Below are 23613 nucleotides of genomic sequence, written 5' to 3'. Positions count from 1 at the left end.
CAGCTACTTCACTCCTGGTGTTCCTTCTACAATTTTGTACACTTATGCAGTCTACTCTCATGAGTGATTATCTGATTAGGCTTTCCCCCAATTCTTTTGCTAGTTCTATTTACATATCAGAGAGAAGTATTCTGTTCTGTGGATTCAGGAAAAGAAACTAGTCATGATTTGCCTCAGACTGTACTATGTAGAACATAGAAAAATGTCCCCTGCGCCCAAAAGGAAAGAGGAAGTCTTGGTACAGATCTATCAGATGTACTAAAAAGCAAAACTGCTCTCATCTCAGAGTTTTATCTTTGAAATGTAACAATCATTTCTTCTGGCTTGAAACACAGCACCTATAAAGGCAGAGGTCTGATTTCCCCACAGACTATTCTGTATGTCAGGAAATTCAGGTCATCAGCACTGAACCATTTACTTGAGAAGTAAAAAAGCCACTTGAACCAGAAGCAAAAGTCTCTGTAGAGCTGCAGAAATTTAGAACATTTCATATCAGTTCACGATTTTTTTTCCAGTTTTCAGTCTCATGCACTTTAAGAAGCCAGCTCTCTTAATATGAAAACAACCACTGATCATTACTTTCAGTTCACAGAAATTTTAGCTAAAATGCTTTTACATGCTAGTGAAATATGCAGCTACTTTTGGGAAGTCTATAAAGCCCTAACAAGGGTATTTTCATAAATGCTTTTCAATATAGGAAAGAAGGTTGGGCAAAGAATGTAACTTTGCTCAAGAATCTCTAGCTTACCTTTCATAGATCTCAAACCCTGCAAGTTGCGAGACTCAGATTTGTTTGGACTCTAGCTCTTACAAGACATTTCACAATTTCCAGAAAGCGTAACAACTTTCAAGTTTATTTATTCTGTACAAGGAACACAAAAGCTGCAGACATTAGGTTCATCTCTGTCAGTTCAGTCCAGATGGTCTCCAGATAAACTCCGAGTAACATTGCTAAACCCTCAAAATGTTACAATCCAGACATTAATTTACCAGACTATAATTCAGGAGCGTACCATAATAGTTCCAAATACTACTGTGTTACTAATGGGCACAGGTGAAGTTACACCTTCTGGCTGATCTAATGGCTCACCACTATTCTGAGGGATAACCCGATGCCTTTCTCTTTCCCCTCTGCTACTTCTCCTAACTCTGTGGCTTCCTACACTTTGCGTTGATTTTCTAATCTTAAGGCCAGAACGGTTATCACAACCAAGAGAGGATGCAACTTCCAGAGCAACTGCACTCTCCTGGAACAGGTTCATCTGTAGAAATTAATATCTAGCTGGTCCACACGCAAATGCCGAGAATAATCCAGGGAAGATATTACTGATTGGCACTGCAGGGTCTCTGCCAGCATCTGAAAGAATTCAGCCTCACTTGTGATAACTAGGCCAAGTCTTAACAGCATAGTGGGAGGGAGCTGCAGCCGTGTGCGGGGAAACCTCAGCTTCCTGAGGTGGCAGCACACGCGTTGTCCCCAGGAGGAAATAACTAGACTGACAAGCAGGAAGCTGCCCTAGAACAAGCAGCCAGTTGTGGAACCACCTGTACAGCACAGAGGTGCTGCTTCAGAAAGCGAAGAGTATGGGAGTGGAAACAACCCAGAACACTGCTGATGAGGGGTTTCTGTTGCTTGACCCTGCCCCGAGAGGCTAGACAGAGGACAGACTGGTACCTTGCCCTGGAATCAATGTTACTATCTTTCCCAAGGACCAAATGCTAGTATCCCCTTTCCCTGATACGGGAGCTTAATTGCAACTCGAGGATTTTCGTTTCATAGCAATCAAAGTAGCTTCATGGGTAATAGGGCTCATTCCTTGAGATCAATGTGAAAAATCACACTTCTTATCCAAGGTCAAGAACAAAACTTGCACGACCATCTAAACCCCAGGAAGATCCAAGATCAGATTTCCTTGCACTGACACAATACTAAGCAGTGCCTTGCTGGTATTCCAAGTTAGAACTTGTTGAAGTTTCAAGGGATCAGTGAAAACAGAATTACACTTTTTTGCGGGTTCCCCCTCCCCCCCCAGGATAAGTATGATCCTTGGTTCACGTTTTGCTAAATAAATAACTGGACTGGATTCCTGTAAGAAACGCATCACATATTTATCATTTGCTGGTACTCCACTGAAGCAGATCCTTTTCTGTCCTAGCCTTCTGGAAGGAACAGCTCTAGAGAACTTTGCTCTGGTCATGGCCCAGAAAAGTACAAGCCATGCAGAAGTCATGGATACAATTAAGAAAAAATATCTGACTCGGATGGATTAAATTAAAGTGCTAAGCAAGGTACTCAGCCAATACTGCTGCTGTTAGAAACTATGCCAAACCTTCACAATCTACTCAGAAAACATCAGAAATATGTTAAAGTATGTCAAAGAACAAAGTGCAGAATGACAGAGGGCTTTAAATCCTGTCAACTCATCAAAGAGAATACTTATTAAACACATCAGTAGCTAGATTTTGCTAGCTCTCCTCATCTATATTTTTACAGGTTTTCTGAAAATATAAATTACTGAGGTTCATATTAGGTCTCTTTAATGGTAGCCCACTTGCTAACTACTGTTTTCACAAATAAGCTCTTTAAGTGGTTTTAGAAAAAACTCCTGCACACAGCAAAACTGACAACCCTCATTCAAATAGAGGCACAGTGCCAACAAACCCAATACGAATCAGGTTGTAGATTTCAAAGACTGATCTTTATCAAGTATAGTTCCTGATAAGTGTTGGCTTTGACTCAAGTAACATATAATCACTCAGATACAGCTACAACTGATGTTTTCTTCAAAACTGTAATCACATTTTTAAGGGAAATGTTAGGGCATGAGGATAACTCCAAGCAGCACCTATAAGCAAGGACAAAACCAAAGGTATGTTATCTCCTTTTCCAAATCTCGCTCTATTCCCTTCTTTCGGTCATCCTGTGAATTTGATTTATGAAAGAAGTGGAGAAGGGGCTGCTTTTCTTCTCTACACAAGAGCAGGGTTAACTAATAGAATCCATGACAATCCTTTTTTTGGACTCAGAAAAGACAGGATGTCAATACACACCAGATATTAAAATAAATGTAAAAAGAGAAACAAAGGACTCCTTTAAATATGCTGTATTTAAGCTATTGTTAATGTCATCACTCCACCTTCATCTTACAGCTAGTCTACAGAATGAGAACTAAGCACCAGCCCTGTGAAGAAAGTCTCTGGAAAGAGCCACAGACACTGCATTTTTCCCCATGCACAGTCATCCCATTTGTAATGGGAAGACAAAATGATTTTTCTGCTACATCTACAGGAGAAAGAAAAGATCATGACTGGAACAGGCTCTGGAAAATGGGACTCCCCATATAAAACTCTTTCCATAATTAGCTGCTTTATTTCAGCCAGACAGATTCCCTAGCTCTTTGCACAGTCCCCAGTTGCTTATCAACACTAACTTGCTGGTTCTCTGCAAAACAGCTGAAGGTGTGCTAAGCTTCATGAAACAGCAAAACTAAGCCTTACACATCTTCATGTGCAGCCTTCAGAAACTACTCCAGCACCACAAACAACTCACTCGTTTCTTACCTTCAGGTAGCAGTATGGGTTATTTAAAGCTGTATGAAGTGCAGTCCTCGGGGCAGCATTCAAGTGCCCACGGAGAACACTGGCTGTGTTGAAATACACTATCTCATGCAGAGTCTTGTGGTCTGCAGGAACAAGGTAATTTCTGAAAAAGCAATATGAGGTATGGGGGAAGGAGGGGAGAGACAAGCTTTACCTTAAGGGAAACAACAGAAGTCTACTGCAGGCAGAGACTACAAGAATGTATGTTTCCCAACCAGTACAGACAAATCTCTGAAAAAAGGAGATGAACAGCACTGAAATCGACTTTTAAGCAGGGAAGTCAGTTATCAACTCTACATCTAATGGATTTAGCATAGAACTCTAGCTGGGTCACTGACAAATTAAAAAATAAGGGCAGCATCTGAAATGCTAACACGCGTCATGTACTCTACTCCATGGATCTTGCTTATCTGTCTCGAGGCCTCCTGATGAGTCTCTGCTCATCTTTGTCTTCATATGTGAAGCTTTTTTCTTGGCACAATCATACTTCTGTTAGCTTCTCTGCCTCACCCCCCAAGGCTCTGTAATTTACCAGTGCCTTCATGTCTTCCCCCACCCCAAGCCTTTCACATTTTCTGCTACAGAGCTGCCTCCAAAACCCGATCTGCTACACCTTGCTCACCGAAACAGTTCCCAAAATGGGTAAGATATGACACTTGACATCTATACCGTTTCGTAAGTAGAACAGATCAGCAAAGATTAGGGTAAAAACTCGACTTTATTTTGCCACATATACCCAGTCCTCCCTCAACTTTTTTCTGTAGCCAAAATAAATTGGTCAATTCATGTGCCAATTACTTCTACTAATCTATGGAAAATAGATTTTTTTAAGAATTTTTTTTAAATGTTACTTTCAGAGCCCTCATCAAAGAAAGAATAGGAAGGAAAAAAAAGTGTGCTTCATACCACAGGGACCAAGACACAATTTTGACAAGATTAACATGTTAACACGTTAGCAAAATTTCTGTTGCAACTTATGGTGCAAAGTAATACAGGAATATAAAACAGGAAAGCTCACCTTACAAGACTGTCTATATAGTCAACAACTTCAAAACGAAGCATTTCAAACTTTGTCAGTTTCTTAGACCGCCTTGATTCCTTCAACTCCAACAAAGTCTTTAAAAAAAAGTGGTGCATAAAACTACATGGGAGGTAGTTATTCTCTGGAGAACATAAGTTATATGTTTATCACGTATAATTAATTTTTGCTGGCATGTCTTCACTGATGATGTCTGAAAGTGTGATCGTGCAGTGAGTTTTATTTAGGCCAGTGTATTCAGTTCTCAAACTGGTAGGAGTTTGGGAAATTCAAAGAAATATGTGTTAAGCAGAATGTGTAATTTACAAGTTACATAAGAAGAAACCCCCAATTTGCATTTTAAAATCCTGGTTTATGACAGATATTTTCTATAATTTTCTATGCGTCAGGTGGGCCTCACATACATAGTTGGTACTTATTCATTCATTTTTAAGAAGAGTTACTTATATACAACCTTTACTCAGAGCTCCAGCAAGCTGGGAAGAACTAACCATGGGCAATTACATCTTAAAAGATTCAGTTAAGGAACTAGTCAGTAAAGCCTACACAGGCCTAACCTTCTGAAGATGATAAAGGTCTGTCTTCTTCTGGAGCTCCTTTTGTGACGATACGGACACATCTCGTTCTTGGAAAGCTTCTGCTACTAGAAGAAAACTAATGTTTGATACGTGGGGTAAACTTTTCTTGACTACCTATATAAACCCCCTAACCCAAGCACTCTGAGACATGTTCAGTTACTTGTTCACATAGACCCAAATACAGGCAGCCTGGAGTCTTGCACCTTGAAAAAGATTGTTAAAAAAAGGATTCTGAAGTGCAGCTTAACCAACAGTAATTAAGTAACTGAAGCAATTCAGCCCTGAGCAAAGATCCGGCACAAGCCTTGCACATCACCTGAATTCTGCTTATGTCATCCTAGGTCATACTCTCAACATTTCTAGGTTGGACAGATTAGGACTAGATACTACTGATGTTTTAGGAGTGTTCAAAAAGCCACACACTGCATATTTTTTCCTTCTCGTGCAAAAAAACCACTAAGTAAGAAATGAGTTCTCCCAACTTAACCCAGAAACTGCAACCAGAGCAGCAAACCAAAAGTGTGCTAAGGTATTTCCTTGTCCAGTTTTATTCTCATCTTAATTTATAACAAAATTTTGTTTTCATAGCCATGTAGTTTGTTGATCAATTGCACCAATAATTAGTAATTTTTAAGTAAAAACAAAGAAGCAAAAACTCCCAAAGCACAATCAATGCTAGGATGAGTGATAATCAAAATCAAAACAAAAGGTAACTAGATTTCTTGCTTTACTTATGAAGATGGTAATAAGATGGCAATTCCACCTACAGCTCACAGGTACAGCTCCAATCAGCAGTGACAATCATGATATATAAAAGCTTTTTGGTGACCTACATAGAATGAGTTGCTATTTTCCAGTGCCCTGTGGACATTTGTATTTACGTTGAAGACTTCAAAACAGAGAACTTCCTCTCCACTACTACACCAATATATTTTGAGATATTTTTTATCAAATCCTTCAGCTCAAAATAGACTGAACATATGGATATTTTGTTTCCTCAAGCTTCATGTTTTTATTTTTTCCAGTTCATTAGGCAGTTCAGAAGATGGACTCTGTTGTTGTTAAAAAAAAAAACCAATAAATTTTGGACTATTCTTTCACTCTAAGGGCTCTGTGGGGGATTTGGGTACATAACATTTTTGGCAGACTTCTGAAAACTCCTGCTAAAGATCAACACAATCACAGAAACATACAGGAAGAAGTCACGTAACTCAGCAACCTATTCATGTAAAGTTTATCTTAACTTCCCTTTCTCACTTTTTCATTATAGCTTAAATCCGCTTTGAAAACAAACTGCAATCATTCATGGATTCATTAGACTATCTCTGCTTTAAAAACATCTTCAAATCCTAACTGAAAATAAATACTGCCTTTTTTGTTTTATAGTTCTGCATGCCCCTGAATTCCCAGAGTTGTTCTTTTTTATTCATTCCCTCAAGGTAAAAATCCAACTACTTAAAAGCCTTTTGCTTCAATTCTTTTTTCCCAAACTAGATGAGCCTTTAGCTTTTCCATCATAGTTCAGATTCTTCAGTGCTGGTATCTTCAGTGACGTATACAGCTTTTTCAAAGTGATCATCTATTTCCTGTACCACAGCCCTGCTATTACCACATCTATTCAAAAATACATGGTACAGGCAAGAGCCGATTCTTCTAAACAAGCCTCAGTTAACCCTAGAGCATTACATGACGACTTTAATTAATATTAGATTGCATTTGGTGGCTTATTGCCTACTTGTCCAAATGCTGGGTAGCAACCACACTGATAATGAACTTCATTTAATATGCATAAAACAGACCAGATGATAACCACTTTATCTTCAAAAGGGAATCATAGGGGACCACTTCTGCATAGTTTTTTTTCGAAATTCCTGTTCCAGAAGAATGCTGGAATATGTCACATTCCAATTTCAGAAGGCATACGGCAGTTTCTGTTAACCTGCCTCTGAAAGACAGAAGGCTGCTACTTATTTGCCTTACTAAACTTTCAAATATGTCCTCTACCATGAACAATCAAATATATGGGCCTGACAAGTTACCAGCATGTCAGCAGAGCCCTGATAACTGGTGCTGGGTGTCCTAGCTCTTACATGAATTTAACTGAAGGTGCAGGTGAAAGAATTTTATATACATTTGGATTAAGTACCATGTCATAAGGAATTCTGCTCCTATTTATCTTTCAGTATCTGTTTTTATTTGTTAAATGTTTTTAATGATTACAACACCTGGTAAAATGCTCAAAAGATACGTATGACGGATTTAATGAGTAATGTTTGCTGATCTGTCCAATTTCTTATCTTAGGTCACTCTTCCATATTATAAAAAGTATGAACCACATACCAATAAAAAATATAAACACCTCCTAATTTTGTGCATGTATTTAAAAAAACAGTCCTGAAAAAACCTGGGAAAACCCTGGTGATATCCTGTCATTGTATCAAACCATCAGATACCCATTGGTCAGATTATAAAACAGCTGTAATATAATCTTCAACGGAATGTATGATGGTACACACCCACCTTCTAGTTTCTGAAACTGGGTCAAGAACTCCTTCAACTTCTCTACTGTCTTATCAAACTCCTTTCCAGAAGATGACACAAAAATTTCCACACATTGTTGAAGCATGGTTACCAAATCAGACTTGTTCAACATCCTAAAAGACACAATTGTTGGGTGAAGTTAAAATGCAGAATGATGAAACAGCTTTCAATGTTCTTAGTTGAAAAAGAGTTTAAAAATAATCTGAAAAACTCCTTTTAAAAGAGAAAACATCCAAGATTTCAAGCATTGAGTCTTGCAGTGAAGTCCATTTTTTCCTTGCTGTTGGTAACAGAAAGAAACAAATCAACTTGGATAGATGTCCTTCACATTTTCCTGCAGAACTGACAGTGAAAGCTTTTCTGATATTCTACTTAAAAACACTTGGTAGATAGAGAGTTATAATTTTTGAAACTGTGAGTCAAATTTAAAAGAATAATTAAAAAAAAGTATGGCAGTTCATTTAAAAAAAAAAAAAAAGAAATGAACTAATTCCCAAGAATAGTAAATGAAATGGTAAAAAAAAAAAAAAAAAAAAAATCAGATTAGTATGTATTCACACATCCACAAAATCCATTACTCTCTGTGATTCAGACTGATTCTCAAACAAAATCTGAATTCCTGTTTTCTGTATTTAATTGCTATAACCCCAACCACCACTAGAATCCCAGAATCATTTAGGTTGGAAGGGACCTCTTGAGATCACCTAGCCCAACCTCCAGCCTAGCATTTACTTACTTTTAGTCATGTATTAGGGCATTTTATAAATGTCACCAAGCACTGCTCAGTCTCGGAATCTTCACTGAAAAGATATCAAAGCAAGTCGTTGCAAATAGCCATAAATGAAATCCAGAATTACAGTCATTGCATCAAGCCAGTACCATTACACATGCATGTAACTTTTTTCATGCAGTGTGAGAGGTTGCCATTGCTAAACACTCTGGTTCTGAACAATCACACATTTGTAATAGTTGCTGTTACTAGGAGCACTTCCCAGCCTATTCTTGTATTTTTGCTTTGTCTTATACAAAACAAAGGTGCTAATAGTTTAAGGATTTTAGAAGACACAAACACAGCTACACAAAAAAGGGAGCATGACAAAAGAATGAAATGATGGTGATCAGTGTGTCAGGCAGTGGGTGTCCTATCAGCCACCTAAACATTGACTAAGAGAGATTTAAGGAAGAATTTAGAAGAGGCTCAGGAAGCTTTATGGATGTCTGGAGGGGCAATTGCAATTTGAGCTCTAGTTTCTAACTGGCAGTTGATGCTAAATGCTTCTAAAGGCTAGAATTTGAAACTTCCATTTATCCAATTCAGGGTTATGGATTTTTGCAAGTCAGGTGTTGCCTTCAGATACACTTGTTTTGTACAGAAAAGCATCATGAGTTAACAACAGAAAGTGTGACCTTGACCACACAAAAGGCTAGAAAACATTTTGAAACTGTCTTGTAGAATATAATGGGTAAACAAGATAGCCTTCTTCCAGGGCAGAGAAAACACTGCAATAATTAAACACCAAAGATGGAGAGAGGATAACCAGATTTGGAGATCTGTATTTTAGTAATATTATTCAAAAAGAAGCTGCAAGTTCTAGAAAAACTTATTTATGACAACAATGGGATTACAGGGCTCAAAGAACAGGCAAGAGGATGGTTATCACATATCAGGAAACAGTAAAGGATCCTTTTCAACCTTTTGGGCTTGTGATTACTGCAAGGTATGCCAGGTATCAGAGAGCGGAGTTAAGATTTTAATTCGGTTAGGAGACAGGCTTAAAGCAGAAAGGAAGATCTCAGATCATCCAAAGACAGTAAATAAATCTGTCTCCGATTATTCAGAGACAAGTTATGAAAGAGAAGAAAGCAAGCTGGGATGAAGTCCATAGAAACTCCTTCTGAATGCTGAAGTGGGGAATCATCTGAAGAAGTGATAACAGAGATAGGTGCAAAAAAAGCAGAGACAAGAGAAGTATGTGTAAAATGGAAAAAGGGATTAAAGAAAAAGTTAAAAGCTGAAAAAATAATCATCACAGCTAGAATCCCAAGTATTTGAAGGAATTGTGTTGAAGGAGTTTTGTTAGAAAAATGACAGAATTCCTGGATTAAAAAACAAAAACAAAAGAATCATTTATGAAAGGAATGACCACGATCGCCGTATTTCTATCAGAAGCTGCCACAGTGGGAGCCAGGGCCAGAGGAAAAACAGGAGGGAGATGAACAGATAAGAATAAAGGGGGGGCAAGACAGAATCTGATGGCAGCATCAACTTTGAGATAGAAGAAAATTAAACATAGGAGTAGAAAAAGGAGAGGAAAAAACGGCCAAGAGTTATTAGAGGTTACAGAACAGTACAGGAAAGCAAAATGACACGTTTGTGGGCAAGGGGATAGGTGATTGAGTGCTGTCAAGATTCAGGAGAGTCAGAGGATTAAGAAGGAAAGACTGTAGAAATGACAAATCAAGCATGTAATCCCTTCAAAGGGATGAGGGTAAAGAACATAGCACAGTGGCAGTGCATTAAGAACCACTCAGTAAGGCAAAAGGTACAGTCTGAAGAGTATGTTTCCTTGTGTATATAAGCCCAGAAAGTTATCCTCCACCCACCAATGACATGATTATTCTATTCAGTTTTACTGTTAGACACATCAAACCTCACAAGCTCAGAGGCTCTTGAAGAGGCAGTTATGGTAACGGCATTGCATCAGCTCCTTGTGCGACAGAACCAATGTATTATTTGAATGAATGCAGCTATCAGGAAACAGCCACTTGCCATGATAAAGCACGTTTAAAAGTCTGTAGCTGCAACATTGCAATTGAAGGGTTTTCTATTAAGAAAATTGGCTTAGATTACTTTTCCATTTTAAATGCTGACAGACAACACAAGTGTAGGCTCTCCTAAAGTCCTAAACTCCCAATAACACAAAAAATTAACTCAGTCCCTGTACAAACTGTTAGACAAAGCAGGTAGGGGGGAAGCAGTAAAATAAAAAAAAAAGAAAGGCCTCAGCTACTCATTTGGAACAGATTCTAATTTTCACAACAGATTAAAATTTAGGCCAACTACAACTAATGATTTAGCTGATAATATCTAACACAGTCATACTTTAAAAGACAAAGCCCAACTGATGTCCTCATTCACACACAGTAATTTCAGTGGTTTCAGCATAATTACTCAGGGCATAAGAGATATTAGAACCTGGTTGAGTTTCATGGAAAACAGTAGAAAGACAAAATGAAAACAGCAGTCAATTATACTTGCAAACAATTCTACAACTAGCTGTGAACAAGTAATATCCTCAGCTTTAAGTTCCAGAATAAGAGATGACTGATATTCTCCATGTGTACAGTGGTATTAAAACAAAATGGGAAAAGAAAAGAAAAAAAAAATCACCTTGCTAGCTGAAGACATGACTCATACTCCTTTGTCTCCCACACTCGGTTTTCCAAACATGCACAGTGCAGCTCCCTGATCTGTTATGCAGAAAGTGAAGAAAGGATAAAGTGTTTTACAAACAAAGCAATGCGGAACTCTTACAACAAGCTTTTCAAAGTAATATGTAATTCCTTTGGAGCTTGTTTCCCAGAGATGCAGAATGATTGCAAAAGAAATGAGAGCATTTAGTATCTTACAGAACTAAGCTCCTAGTGTTGCTGGAGTCTATGTGTTGCTCTGCACCAGATTTCAAACAACTAACATTCACATGAAGATAACTGCAGAGAACACAGAGGAAGTCCAATCAAATGCCCCAGCTAAAACATCCTTTTATTCTCAAATACTGGGACAGTTCATGCTGATTTTGTAGGTAGGGTCAGATTTTAATAAGTGTGCAATACATTGAGAACCAACAGACAAGTAGTGCACATGCACAGAATATATTGCTCTTCTAGGGGAAGAAGAAATTGCTTAGCATGAGAAGGTGGATTTAATGACATTAGAGCAGTGTGGCTATTAAGAGCAATTATCACTGTTCCCTTACTATCATTTTTATTCTGTATAGAAGGTTGCTAAAACTCAGTCTCTTCATCTGAATTTGACTAGTGAGCTAATAGGTGGTAGAAGAGTATACATTGTCTGCAATGCATACAGATAATCACAGATGTGGGAAAGTCAATGTGCAGATTCTTTTGCTGATCTGTGCGTCTGCCTCCTCCTGGAAATTCCTTCCTGTTGACTGACAAGGTATCATCCACACCACTAAAGAAACCACATGCTGTTGCCCTCTGCCCATAGCAAGAAAGCATCTGTCTCCATTTTAAGAAGTAGGGGGCAAAGCAGCAGAATAGCAAACAAAGAGAAAGAATAAATACTTATTCAGATTTCAGATGTCATACTTTGAACACCCCCCTCTCCCCCCCCCCCCATATTTCACTAAACTGGAATAACAGTATGTCACCTGCTTGCCCAAAGGATACTTTGGAAGAGAAGATGTGAAAACATGAAGACATCTCAGAACTGGAACGTAATTTTCATGGTAAACATGCAAGTCCTCCAGCAGCTTCTGTATTGTTTCCTACAGTGACAGAATAATTGTTTTAAAAGTCATTCTGACATCCATTTATTTAAAACTCTCATGAAGTACTTAAAATGACTCTGAAGTTTTGACATTGTGGTGTGCTATGATTTAAATCACCAGTGTTAAATTAAGACCACTCTGCAAAAAAGCTGTGTTTCAACAGTTCACTGCAACCACATTGCATATTGTTAACTTTACTTTCTTCCTCCATCTCACTGAAGAATTGTTATTGATTAGCATTATTATTTTACTATTTTCTACTATATTTAGGCCTTTAGATTTGGTATGTCATCTTGTAAAAATGAGACTATACACTATACCTTTAATAGGCAATGAGAAATTATATAGCTACTTTTACTCAAATTCTTATTATTTGCATTTTTGTATTACAAATGCATTTAAAAATATATTTCTTGTATTGTAGATGGCTGCTGTTTTTACTAGTTAGGTATACATAAAAAGACCAGTTCCCAGAAAAGAAATAAATATGCAGTTGCTGCTCCTATGTGCTCTTAATTTGACTTCTGTTTATTCATAGACTGAGAACTGCAGAAAGAAAAAAAAATAATGTATTAGGAAAAAAAATTATTAACTGCTGCTACTGAATTTACTGGATGGCATCTCACTATCTCTGGCCTCCCATGGAAGCATATGTAACACTTCCAGAAAACGACACTCAAAATTTTTGGTAGCTGTATTAAAGTACTTTGGGCTCATTACATTTAAGTTTGTGAATCAGAAGATCTTCTCTCACCTGTCTTCAGTCAAAGATAAAGAGGAAAAAACCACAGGATTCTCTACGTATTTTATTGCCATTTTCCTCAACTCTGAGCAAACTATTCCAAATGGAAAGAAAAAAATAAAACAGGCCACTGAAGTTCTCTAAAGTTAAACTGAAACAAAGAGCATCGAAGATTAAAAATAAAAAAAAAGGCAAAACCTTATCTGCAGGCAATATAAGGAAGTACTGACATACAGAAAGATTAAGTATCATACTGCAAAGACTGAAAGTAACAAAGACAGTGCTGCAGAGAGCTTTCTGATGTTAAAAAAGTTCAAAATGATTAAAAACATTAAAGACATTTCTCCCCATAGACTTTTTATCTATTAAAATTTAAGGGCCACTGACATAACAATTGTTTAAATGACTTCCAAGACTTTAGGGTAGACACTCACAAGTTTGTATTTAATTCTAAGCAGGATCATTGGAAAAAAAAAAAGGGGGGGGGGGGGAATTATCCCCATCACAAAAAAAGCTGAGAGAAGAAAACAAGTTCTCTTTAATGCTGCTACATCGATCTTATTCCCCCAAACCCAGAGTATTATAGCATCTATATTTCCCTCATCTTCTTTCCCAGCTCAAGACTGATGTAGTTAATATACATAAATCACAATGCAATAGTACTATGTATTTTGCCAAATAACGGAGTGAAAAGGCATATTGTGTTTTAGAAGAATTTGAAAACCTTATTAGAAGACTATGCAGTGTTATTTCCATAAATATAGATCGCCACATTTACAAATTAAATTTGCCATGAAGACTTTCAGACAGAGTTGTAAGTAATTAGGATGTAAAATTGCTTTTAAAACTGATTATTCTAAATAGGTGGAACTCTTCCCATAGTTATTAAAAAAAGTGGTAACAACATGGAATATAAATTGCAGCTGACAAAGGGTATTGCAGGTTTAGGTGCTAAGCTTGAACAGCAAGTTCACCTGGTCCTGAACATGAACAGTAAATTTATATGAAGTAGTACCACAGTGAAAGTGTTTCCAGAGTTGGGAATGATACTGTAGATTAGTACAACATACAGAATAAACAGCATCTCATTAATGCAACAAGTAGGGTCTTTTCTCCCCAAGTAGACTACACTGCCAGCTTGGCAATGCAGTAATAGCCCTACCCCTATTGTAGAGACTAGAACAAGTGTCTTCAATTAAATTTGTCAGAAGCATCATATGCACATAAGCACAAGAATTCCAGCTTCCTTCCCAAACTTACAGGGTGAGGCTTGTGAAATAAGGGGTATATTATTAAACATATGAAGTTTAAAACATATACAGTTTAAGTTGATGAGTATTCAACTTTCAAAGTAGCAGCCCATTACATGGTCTTTAAACTTTAAACAAAGAAATAGAGTTTCCGCTGCTCACTCCCACTCCTTCCCTCCTCCTGTTGTTTCAACAGAAGCATTTATGCACCTGCAGAGTGAACTGTGTTGGGGAAATCATTCTGCAGAAACAACCCAGCAAAAAAAATTCCCATGTCTTGTCTTTTTGGTCAGGTTACTTTAAGTCAATTGTTTCTCTGATTACATTAATTGCACAGCCACACAAGCAGTTGTGCCGACACATCTGCTGAGGTGTGTATAAACAGCAAGGGAACAGCAGTAGCTTAAGCTATTTTTGCCACTGAAGACTATGGATCATAAAATCATGTATAAATCATGCCTCGCTTTGACTACTGTAATTGCACTGCACTTGCAAACTTGCCTGCTACCAACCTCTCTTCCAGCCATTACCATTGTTCTTCACACTCAAAAAGTCCTTACAGACCAGGAAGCTCTGCTAGGATAAATTAATTGCTTTATCTCTAGTAGTACCATCTGCCTGACAGGTTAGCTATACTTGAGATTACAAGTTCAGAGAAACCTTTCACCCTCAGCCATGCTTCTACTGGGAGTGGTTCAGCTGGTGAAAATAACCAACAGATCTTTGTTGGTGAATTCCTAAAGGGCTCACAATAGTAGTAGCCTGACTTTAATCACTTGACAAAACTTCAGATAAACATGTAACATAAATTAAAGTTTTAATCCTGTACGACATCTAGTGTGAATGTGTGCCTCAGGACCCAGACTACCCTACTGAGTTCAATCAGAAACTACACAGAGGGTATGGAGGCTTAAGAGCTTACGAAATAACCTTCCAGATTACTTACTCATTCTGCGAACACTTCACTGACTTTCCAAGAAAGTCAGTCTGAGTAAGCATTAAAAGACTACACCATAAATAAACCTTGTAATCTTCTTTTTAAGCAGTTATATTTCTAGACATAGGTAAAAGTTGGTGTAAGAAAAGTTGTGCAGCTTTGTATAAAGGTACACCTGGCAACGCTAGAGATTTGGAATTTTGACCTACTGATCCTAATTACTGGACATGAAGCACAGTATGTACTGTATGAAAGATGTTATACAGAACTATACATCTTAGTCTTGCATCTTATTATGATCCACAAACGAATATATTGGGAAAGTTATTTTTGCTCTCCTAAGAGATTTTTAAAATTTTACCTTTAAGAAGCTGTCTGCTGTCAGCAGTGCAATCTGTTTCTCTGATACTTGACTTTCCACATACCTGATGGCAAGAAAAAACAAGAACATAAAAATTGTAATGTAAAATATGATTAAAGATTATAGCATTTTTAAATTTCAAAAAGTTTATGCTGCTATAAGGATTTATTTGGAAAGATTCGAAGAGGAACTGTCAAATCCAGCAAGTTGAAAGGCCACTCCAAAACCCTAGAGATTATGCTCCAAGTCAGCTTAACAAATTCAAAAGTGATTTATGATTATTTATCATAATAGCTTGTTTCTGTATTAAGAACAAGAGGAAAAAAGAAGTTCAAGTGATTACACATCACAGAAGCTGAACTCTCTACACCAGAAGATTAAGGCTTCCTGACTGTCCTCCTTTTGATCAATTTACATTTGCTATAGAAACATACGCACAAGTGATCTACAGTTTTCATAGAGCTACACTTACAGATTCCTTTTATCTTTTTTAAAGCTGACTAAATAAAAGATTGTCCAAAAATTTATCTCCCCTTTTACCTTCTAAAAGAGGGCAGTCTTCGAATGTTTTCACACTGATCATGTGATAAAGAATTTACTCTCTTCTTAAGGTCTACCAGTTGGCAACACAGTACACTAAGAGGCTGGGAATAGAAGTGCTCCACAATACAGAGCTGAAAAACAAAGCAAGAACCAGTGATGTTAATAAAATTAATCCTCCCTGCTTATCTAACTTTTAATGCTTTCTTATTACTATAGTGCATACACTACAATGGTAATAATGGTATTCCTTTAAAAAAAAAAAATCATTACAGTTCATAAATATTCCATAAGTCACTACAGGACACTGATTATTTAGTTTTAAATACAGTCACATAATTACCTTTTTTGCTATATGCGGTATTCATTTTCAGTACGTCATCTTTTCCCCCTCTTACAAAACGGTAACTATAGCTTGTCAAATATTTTCTATTCACTTATGTGAATTACTGCATTCTTTAGGTTACATATTCAGCTCCAATGTTCACAAATAACAAAGAGTATATTTAAAGATACGAAAAGCAATCACTGTACAGAAGCAAACTTATCACATGTCCTAATTTCAATTTCTGTTTCATATACACAAAAATACACTGCTAAGCTCTTAGTATGCATATGTACAAACGTGCTTTATCACTGATTTCAGCTGCACTAAATGTTTGTAGCATCAGGGCCTTGCAAAATAGTAGCACATACTCATCACATCTATTCTTAAAAACAAAACAAAAACCCAATCAGACTACCTCACAAAAAAACTTTTAAAACATAAAAACTGTCAAAGAAGACAGATGATTCCTGTCAGAAAAGTTAACATCACTCCTAGACATAATGAGATGATGATGATCCCTTGTATCTATCACTTAGGAAATCTGATCTGAAATTGCTTCATCCTCGAATACTTTTAACGCGTAAGGACACAGCCATATGCTGTCAGGGCTAGGACTTGTATTTTCGTCCCAGGCCAATGGGGAATCATTAAATCCTGCTGACTCTCTCAAATGAGAGGCGTTGAAACCTATGAAAGCCTGCACAGGTCTGCAGGAAGAGGTACTACAGCCAGGATATTTCTCCTGGCCATGTGTAATCACTGAATCTTAGATATCAAAGAATCTGAGACACTCTAAAGGAGTATAACACTAAAAGGGCATGTTTTACTAACAGGTTCACGCATGGAACCAGGCAAGAAAGAAACAATTTCACAATCCTGCATTAAAACAGATTACAGGGACTACAAATTCTTTGGAGAACTCTTGTCCGCAGTCCACAAAAGCTGCAAGGAGACTCAGACACAGAAATACATCTAGATATGAAGATCTATATAAGCCAATAAAAATATAATTATCATGCTCTGCATAGACTATTTTTTGAAACCTTCAAGTCTTCCACTTTGTCTCCTGAGGGGGTAAATGTAACTCCCGCATTGCTGCACAGCTGCCTGGAGCACAAGCACCACCTACTCTGAGGCACACAGTAAGTGACCCTACAGCTCCTATTTCCCTGTAAAGGTAAGAAGTGCGCATCCAGAAACTGTGCCAGAAGAGTTCAAGCTGGGAAGAGACACTGCTGTACCCTACTCACACCACAACAAACAAGAGTACAAGGACCTGGTACAGAGGATCAGAGCTGGAAAGTTCTGCCAGGGGTGCTAGAAGCTACAAACTAATCTCTAGCAAGATCAAGGTCTTTCTACCCACTAAGGCAGGTTACCCTTTTAAATGAAACCTTTAAATACAGTTTTTTGTGGCAGAGTGAGCTTGTTTTACATGCTTCTTCATACCTGTCCTACAAGTTTTCCCATAAAACCTTAGCAGTTAAGGTTTTAACTTTAAAACACCCACCTGTTCACAGATCCAAACTGTTTCCAAGGGACATTTTTTCATCCAATTCAGTGACAGCAAGATTAGGACCTAAGAAATCTTTCAGTACCTAGTAATTACCCTTTGTTTTCACAACTGTTATCCCACAAGTGTGAGGTCGTTTACCCGGTGTGTGAGACACCAATATTAGACTGTTAGACTACACAACCATAATTTGAGTTCTTGTTACCATTGCCTACCTGAAATCCTTTGATAAAATTCTGGACAGAAAAATCATGGTACAAGAATATGTTGATGAGAACCTGCAGAACTTTCTCACCCAGTTTAAAGGGAAACTGGGCTGTCAGAAGCAGCTGAGGGAGACAAAAAGGAAAAGTAGCCATAGCAGAAATTCTTTCCTGAATTCAACTGAGCAAAATTTATATATACAATTTGATACAACTCTCAGTGTATGTTCGCATTCAACTAAATGAGACCCTAAATACACTGCCAACTTCTAAAAACAATTTCTACTAAAATATCCATGCAAAGATTGATTTTCAGTTTATTATTTCACCGCGTTTTTGTAAGTACCTTTCACTAATATGCAACGTTGGAAGTTAGTTTTGCTTAACACTATTTTTGTATTTATTTTTAAAATTACAAAGAACAGAACAGAGATTGCTGTAACAACCAGGGATACCAACTACTTTCAGCATGTGTAGCAGTGATTTTGGAAATCGTGCACAAAGTGGTATACCAAGAATCACACAAGCACAGCATTTATATGGCTTGACCATTTGGGTAACTCTGCTAATTTTTGACAGGCAGCAAAATTCAGGCTGAACTGAGTTCTTCTATGTTTAAAACTATCTTTTTTCTAGAACAAAGTAAAACTCAAATCAAAGCACTACTTTAATGAAGAGGTGAGAATGTCAAAGTGTAATTGCCCAAGTATGTATGCACAGATGTCAATGCACATGAAAGCAGATGTGTGAGTGTGTCTCAACATGACAAGGAAGCTCTCAGTATTAAGCTACTCTGCAGCTATGAGTAGAAATACCAGAAATCCACAGCTCTCAGGAACAGATTGCATTTCAAAAGCTTCAGACAAACCTACTACTTTTAAAGGTCACACATGTACACTGTGCTTGAATATACACACACTCCTCCTATTTAGAAAGGGAATTACCTTGTCAATTATAGTAGACAGATGCTCCTTAGAAGAAAGGGACTGGAAAAGCTCTATGCACAGCAGAGAGGAAACAGAGTGAGGAAGTAAGCTGTGGATAATCATTGGAGATGTAGCGATTCCAAAAATCAGTACTAGAGGTAATTCACGGATATGCTGACTAGATCATGGGGGAAGGGAGAAAAAAACATAATAGTTACATTATAGAAAATAATGAAACAAATGCATTATGTTCCTGCTACAGCACTGAGCTTAGATGCAGAAAGGGGTAAATTAAAAGATTTGTTGTCAACAAACCAAAAGAGTTTTGATGTAGAGTAACATGAAAAAGAAAGCAAGCTATTTAAAGCCCTAAAGTAGAAAAGCAAGTTAAATTATGTTTTAGGATTCAAATTTCAGGAAGTAGCATAAAAAGCATCTTTTCAGTTACAGTATTGTACTGGTCCTATCTTCCCAAAAAGTTATATTCAGAGAACTAAATCTTATAATATGATTTTTTTTTCCCCCAAAGAAATAAAGAAAAAATAAGAAGAGACAGTAAACAGCTAACAGTCTCAAGAAAATTTACAAATTTTACACCATTTAATGAATTTAAAATAAATATGAAACATCTCTAACATTCTATGTTCCCATTATACTTAAAAAACCAGAATTCCAACTTCTCCAGATTCAGTCTTCCTCTTCAGATAATTTTTTAGTATATGCTTTGAGAACTGATAACCAGGACTGAATGCTGTATTCCTGGTGAGCAGCATACAAATTATACAAAATACAGTGTTTTCAGTATTATTTCATCATTATTTTCCACTTTCTGTTAGTTTCAAGGAGATACAAATTCTTCTATCTTAAATGTCTTCTAGATTAAAATTGACAATTTATTCCTTTCCTCTGTTTTCACCACAGCAACTTTTTAACCTTTGTGTTTTAAATGTTATCCCACAATTATTTAATTTCTCTAACTCCTCAAAAGTCATTGCTAGAGACTTAAACATAAAAACAATAAACTTCATACATTACTGTCCACTGTTGATAATGTAAAATATCGGAGAGAAAATGAATCTTGTGATTAACAAATCAGAAGAACCTCTCACATTTACCCACTTCACCCTTATTATTAAACATGTTTAAGAGTGAAAATGAGACAATAAACCCAATCTCTACAATTAACCCAAAAATATTTTTCAAAGTGTTATGCAACTCTGCCGAGCTTCTATTTTACCCATCTTCTACTTTACTTTAATCAAGACAATCTTTAGTTATAAGATCATTTGAATGCTCTAAACCTTTTTTCTGAAGAGACACAGTCTATGAAAAAAGTGTATTTGCAAATAGTAGACTGACAGACCTGAACTGCACTTCATCTACATTCCACATGCTCGTAATTAACTATTTATCCTTGCCACAAAAAGCAAAATAAAACACAACACTTAAAAAACAATTAAAACCTCATTTTCCCCTGCCTTACACCCTAATTATTTCCAGATAGTTGTGCATTTCTGATTTTACTTCTTGAAATGTTCCTCAGAGAACCCATCTGCCAGACCTGAAGTAGAAAAATATTTTTATTGTGGGTGTCTCAGCAAATGAAATTGCCTAGCCTTGTTCAGAGGTAATGTCAGGTGTGCACGCTGCAGCTGAACTAATTGTACAACTGCAGCCCCATTTCTGCTGCAACTGTAGTTTCAACCTGGGGACTAAGTGTAAGACACTCTTTTTGGAGAACAGCATGGGTTTTTGATTAGAATGCATGAGATGATATTAAGGAAGACAGGTTAAGGAAGGACAGAAGCACAGGAGCACCTGAATTAGTCAGCTACTCATTACAGATCCTGGCCAATATTAAGAAATTCTCTGGGTAAGTTTTATATACTGTTAGTAAGCTAGTGACCTTTAAGCAGCATTACATCAGTAGTCATACAAAAAATATACTCTGAAAACAATTTTAAAAGTCTACAGAAGAAAGATCTAGGCATCTTAAAAAATTAGTTTCAGAATCACAAATTCTATAACAACTAGTACCGATAAATCCTCTTATGTAAAGAATTAAATCAGCCACCCAGTATCTCAACCCAGCCTTTAAGCACTCTGGTTCGGAGTCCCAAGTTAGCTTTAGGATAATTCATCTCCAAAACCTAGCAAACAGGTTTTTGCTCAATCACTGCTGCAAGGAAGCAGCATCAATATTTGATTCCAACTCTCCACTGGCCTCACTGTTACACTTCAAAACAGCTGCAAATAGAAAATGGGTAAAGGAATGGAAGAACTAAACTTCAGGTCACGTTACCTGCTGATGACTACGAAGTCTTGAAGTACTTTTGTACTGAAACTTTCCATGTCTTTGAATATAACTACAACTGGAGGAGATTGCAAGTGTCTAGAAGAGGAAGTTCTTTTTTTGCTCGGAGTTTCAGAATCTGTTTTCTTTAAAGCCATTTGTTATGCATTAATAAATAGAAGACAGGAAAATAAAAAGATTGAATCTTCCTTCTGTTTGGCAAAGCAGGAAGTACAACGAATAAACAAGTTTAAAACCCACATTCTAAGACATGAATAGCTCTGTGGCACAGAACTGGTGAAATTCTGTTGGGATTGAGGGACATGATTTGAGTTGTGTACCTGGACATTGCCCATTTCCTATAACTTTACCCAGTAATAAAAAGAGCATGTATTCATTAAACTTATTTAACATGCTGCTCTGATGAAGTCGTCATAAAATCAGTTCTGACTTTTATTCATGACAGAAACAAAATTTAAAACTTCATTAGCTTTATTAAAGACAAAGATACAAAAATATTTTGAAAGTTATTTTCTCACTGCTTGTCAATGTCGCATGGGTTGCAGATGACATAATGGCACACACATTAGCACTAATATGGAGCCTTTCCCCTGGATGGCTGTTCTTTCTGAAAAGTTTTGTTTTAATAAACAAAACATCTCAGCACTCCTGGGAGAAAAGCATCTGGCATGAAGTTGATACTGCATTTTAAGCTTCTAGTTCAATTAAACAGATGATAAAATAGTACTTTTTGCTTGTTTTTCGGAATTCTGACATCGATACCTCATCATAAACTAACTCTACATTTGTTATATACGTTACCAATTTATATTCAAATCCCCTCAATCTTGGTTATTCTTAGTATTAAACAAAAAGCTAACCTTTGGCATTTTTTCCACTACGACATAGAAATTTGAATTACTCAATTTCTTTTTTAAAAGCATCTAAAGGTCAGGCATTTTTATAAACTGGTGATAAAAAAAAAAAATCATACCTTTGTTACACTCTTATACCAGTTGATAAGAGAAGTCATTGAACAACGTATTCTATTCTGGGAAACCTGCACATAGTCCTCGTCTTCCAGTGACTCCACATCTATATAGCAGTTCATCAGCTGCCCCATCAGCTTCTGCATCAGATTTTTTATGCCTTCACCACACATTTTCAGACACACAGTAAAGACATTTGGTTATTCGGTAACACTTCTCCAACTCATACTCTAAAAAATTACCCCAAGTTATCACTTACTATTTTTCATTTTTCTAATTATTCTCATTCTCTCTCCAGAATGCACATCTCATGGTCCAGAAAGCTTGAAAGTATTCATGATATGTGTGTTGTTAATGCAATAAAAATTATCCTATTAATTTGCCTAGAGAGCAACAATTCAGGTTAAGATGTTGGCCCTGCTCCTTTCCTGAACTCCAGCCACATGCTATTAGAGTGACCTAAAAATAAATAAGGCAGCAAATCCATAGATCTGGGGATGCTGCCGTAAGTGATTTTAACCTTCTTACTTAAAAAATAAAAAAGGATCAAGGAGAGTGGGACAAAATTTTATTCTACCCATTCCCTCACTGTAATAATGTGACTGTAAGCATTTAAAAAGTGGAATGCATACATACACTGTCTAATTAAACAAGAGGAAAGCCAACCTACAACATCAACATGCAATACACTAAGCAGCATGCTCTTGACATTTATGCTACAACTAAGTAGTATTTCAATCTTCATTATTTTAAACAGAACTGGATACCTCTTAAAATACAGTAGGCATTACTGCTATGTTAACATGGGATTGAGCAAATCTTTAGTAAGTCTTCAAGATCCCTCCATCCCATTATTCTTACATTTGGGGGCAAAAGCTAGAATTTCTAGTTAATTGACAGCTTATTCAGATGAAGAAGCAAAGCTACTGCAGTATTTACCTGGGCAATCTTTGGCTTCCAGCAAGGCTATATAAGGAGTAATGTTATTCTGAAGGACTTCAGAAAGACTTCTAAAAGTCAAGTCATGATCTGTAACATTTACACCTAGAAGACAGACAATTTTTAAGGGCATTTTTCTTGTGGTTTGTGACCACAATGATTGAATAATAAACTGAACAGCAGACAAAAGCTAGAGGACACCTCAAATATTCAAGGAAGGAAGGAAAAGCATCATCTATGAGGAAAGACAAAAAACTAGCACAAGATTAGACATACATGTTAATACTAGCTGATTAAAAGGAACAGGGAATCACTGCAAA

At 36.9% G+C, this 23613-nt stretch overlaps 1 protein-coding gene across 2 annotated transcripts in view; it reads right to left on the bottom strand.

Moving 5' to 3' along the window:
* ORC3 (origin recognition complex subunit 3) overlaps positions 1-23613 on the bottom strand; it is a 36578-nt gene that overhangs the window by 2944 nt on the left and 10021 nt on the right. Inside the window, exons 5-17 of one of the 2 annotated variants that reach the window (XM_075498331.1) lie at positions 23294-23398; positions 22360-22514; positions 21375-21511; positions 19091-19250; positions 18159-18272; positions 16103-16236; positions 15563-15626; positions 12153-12269; positions 11150-11229; positions 7738-7871; positions 5197-5282; positions 4619-4716; positions 3562-3703 (exon numbers count right to left, since the gene is read on the bottom strand). In XM_075498331.1, the coding sequence (XP_075354446.1) occupies positions 3562-3703; positions 4619-4716; positions 5197-5282; positions 7738-7871; positions 11150-11229; positions 12153-12269; positions 15563-15626; positions 16103-16236; positions 18159-18272; positions 19091-19250; positions 21375-21511; positions 22360-22514; positions 23294-23398 (1526 nt within the window). The remainder of the gene's footprint in view (positions 1-3561; positions 3704-4618; positions 4717-5196; positions 5283-7737; positions 7872-11149; positions 11230-12152; positions 12270-15562; positions 15627-16102; positions 16237-18158; positions 18273-19090; positions 19251-21374; positions 21512-22359; positions 22515-23293; positions 23399-23613) is intronic. The other variant, XM_075498332.1, reaches the window with a different exon arrangement.

Source organism: Mycteria americana, chromosome 3 (genome assembly GCF_035582795.1).
Source record: "Mycteria americana isolate JAX WOST 10 ecotype Jacksonville Zoo and Gardens chromosome 3, USCA_MyAme_1.0, whole genome shotgun sequence".
Taxonomy (NCBI): Eukaryota; Metazoa; Chordata; class Aves; order Ciconiiformes; family Ciconiidae; genus Mycteria; species Mycteria americana.
The sequence above is the reverse complement of the archived record's forward strand: the minus strand, read 5'-3'. Positions and strand labels throughout refer to the sequence as shown.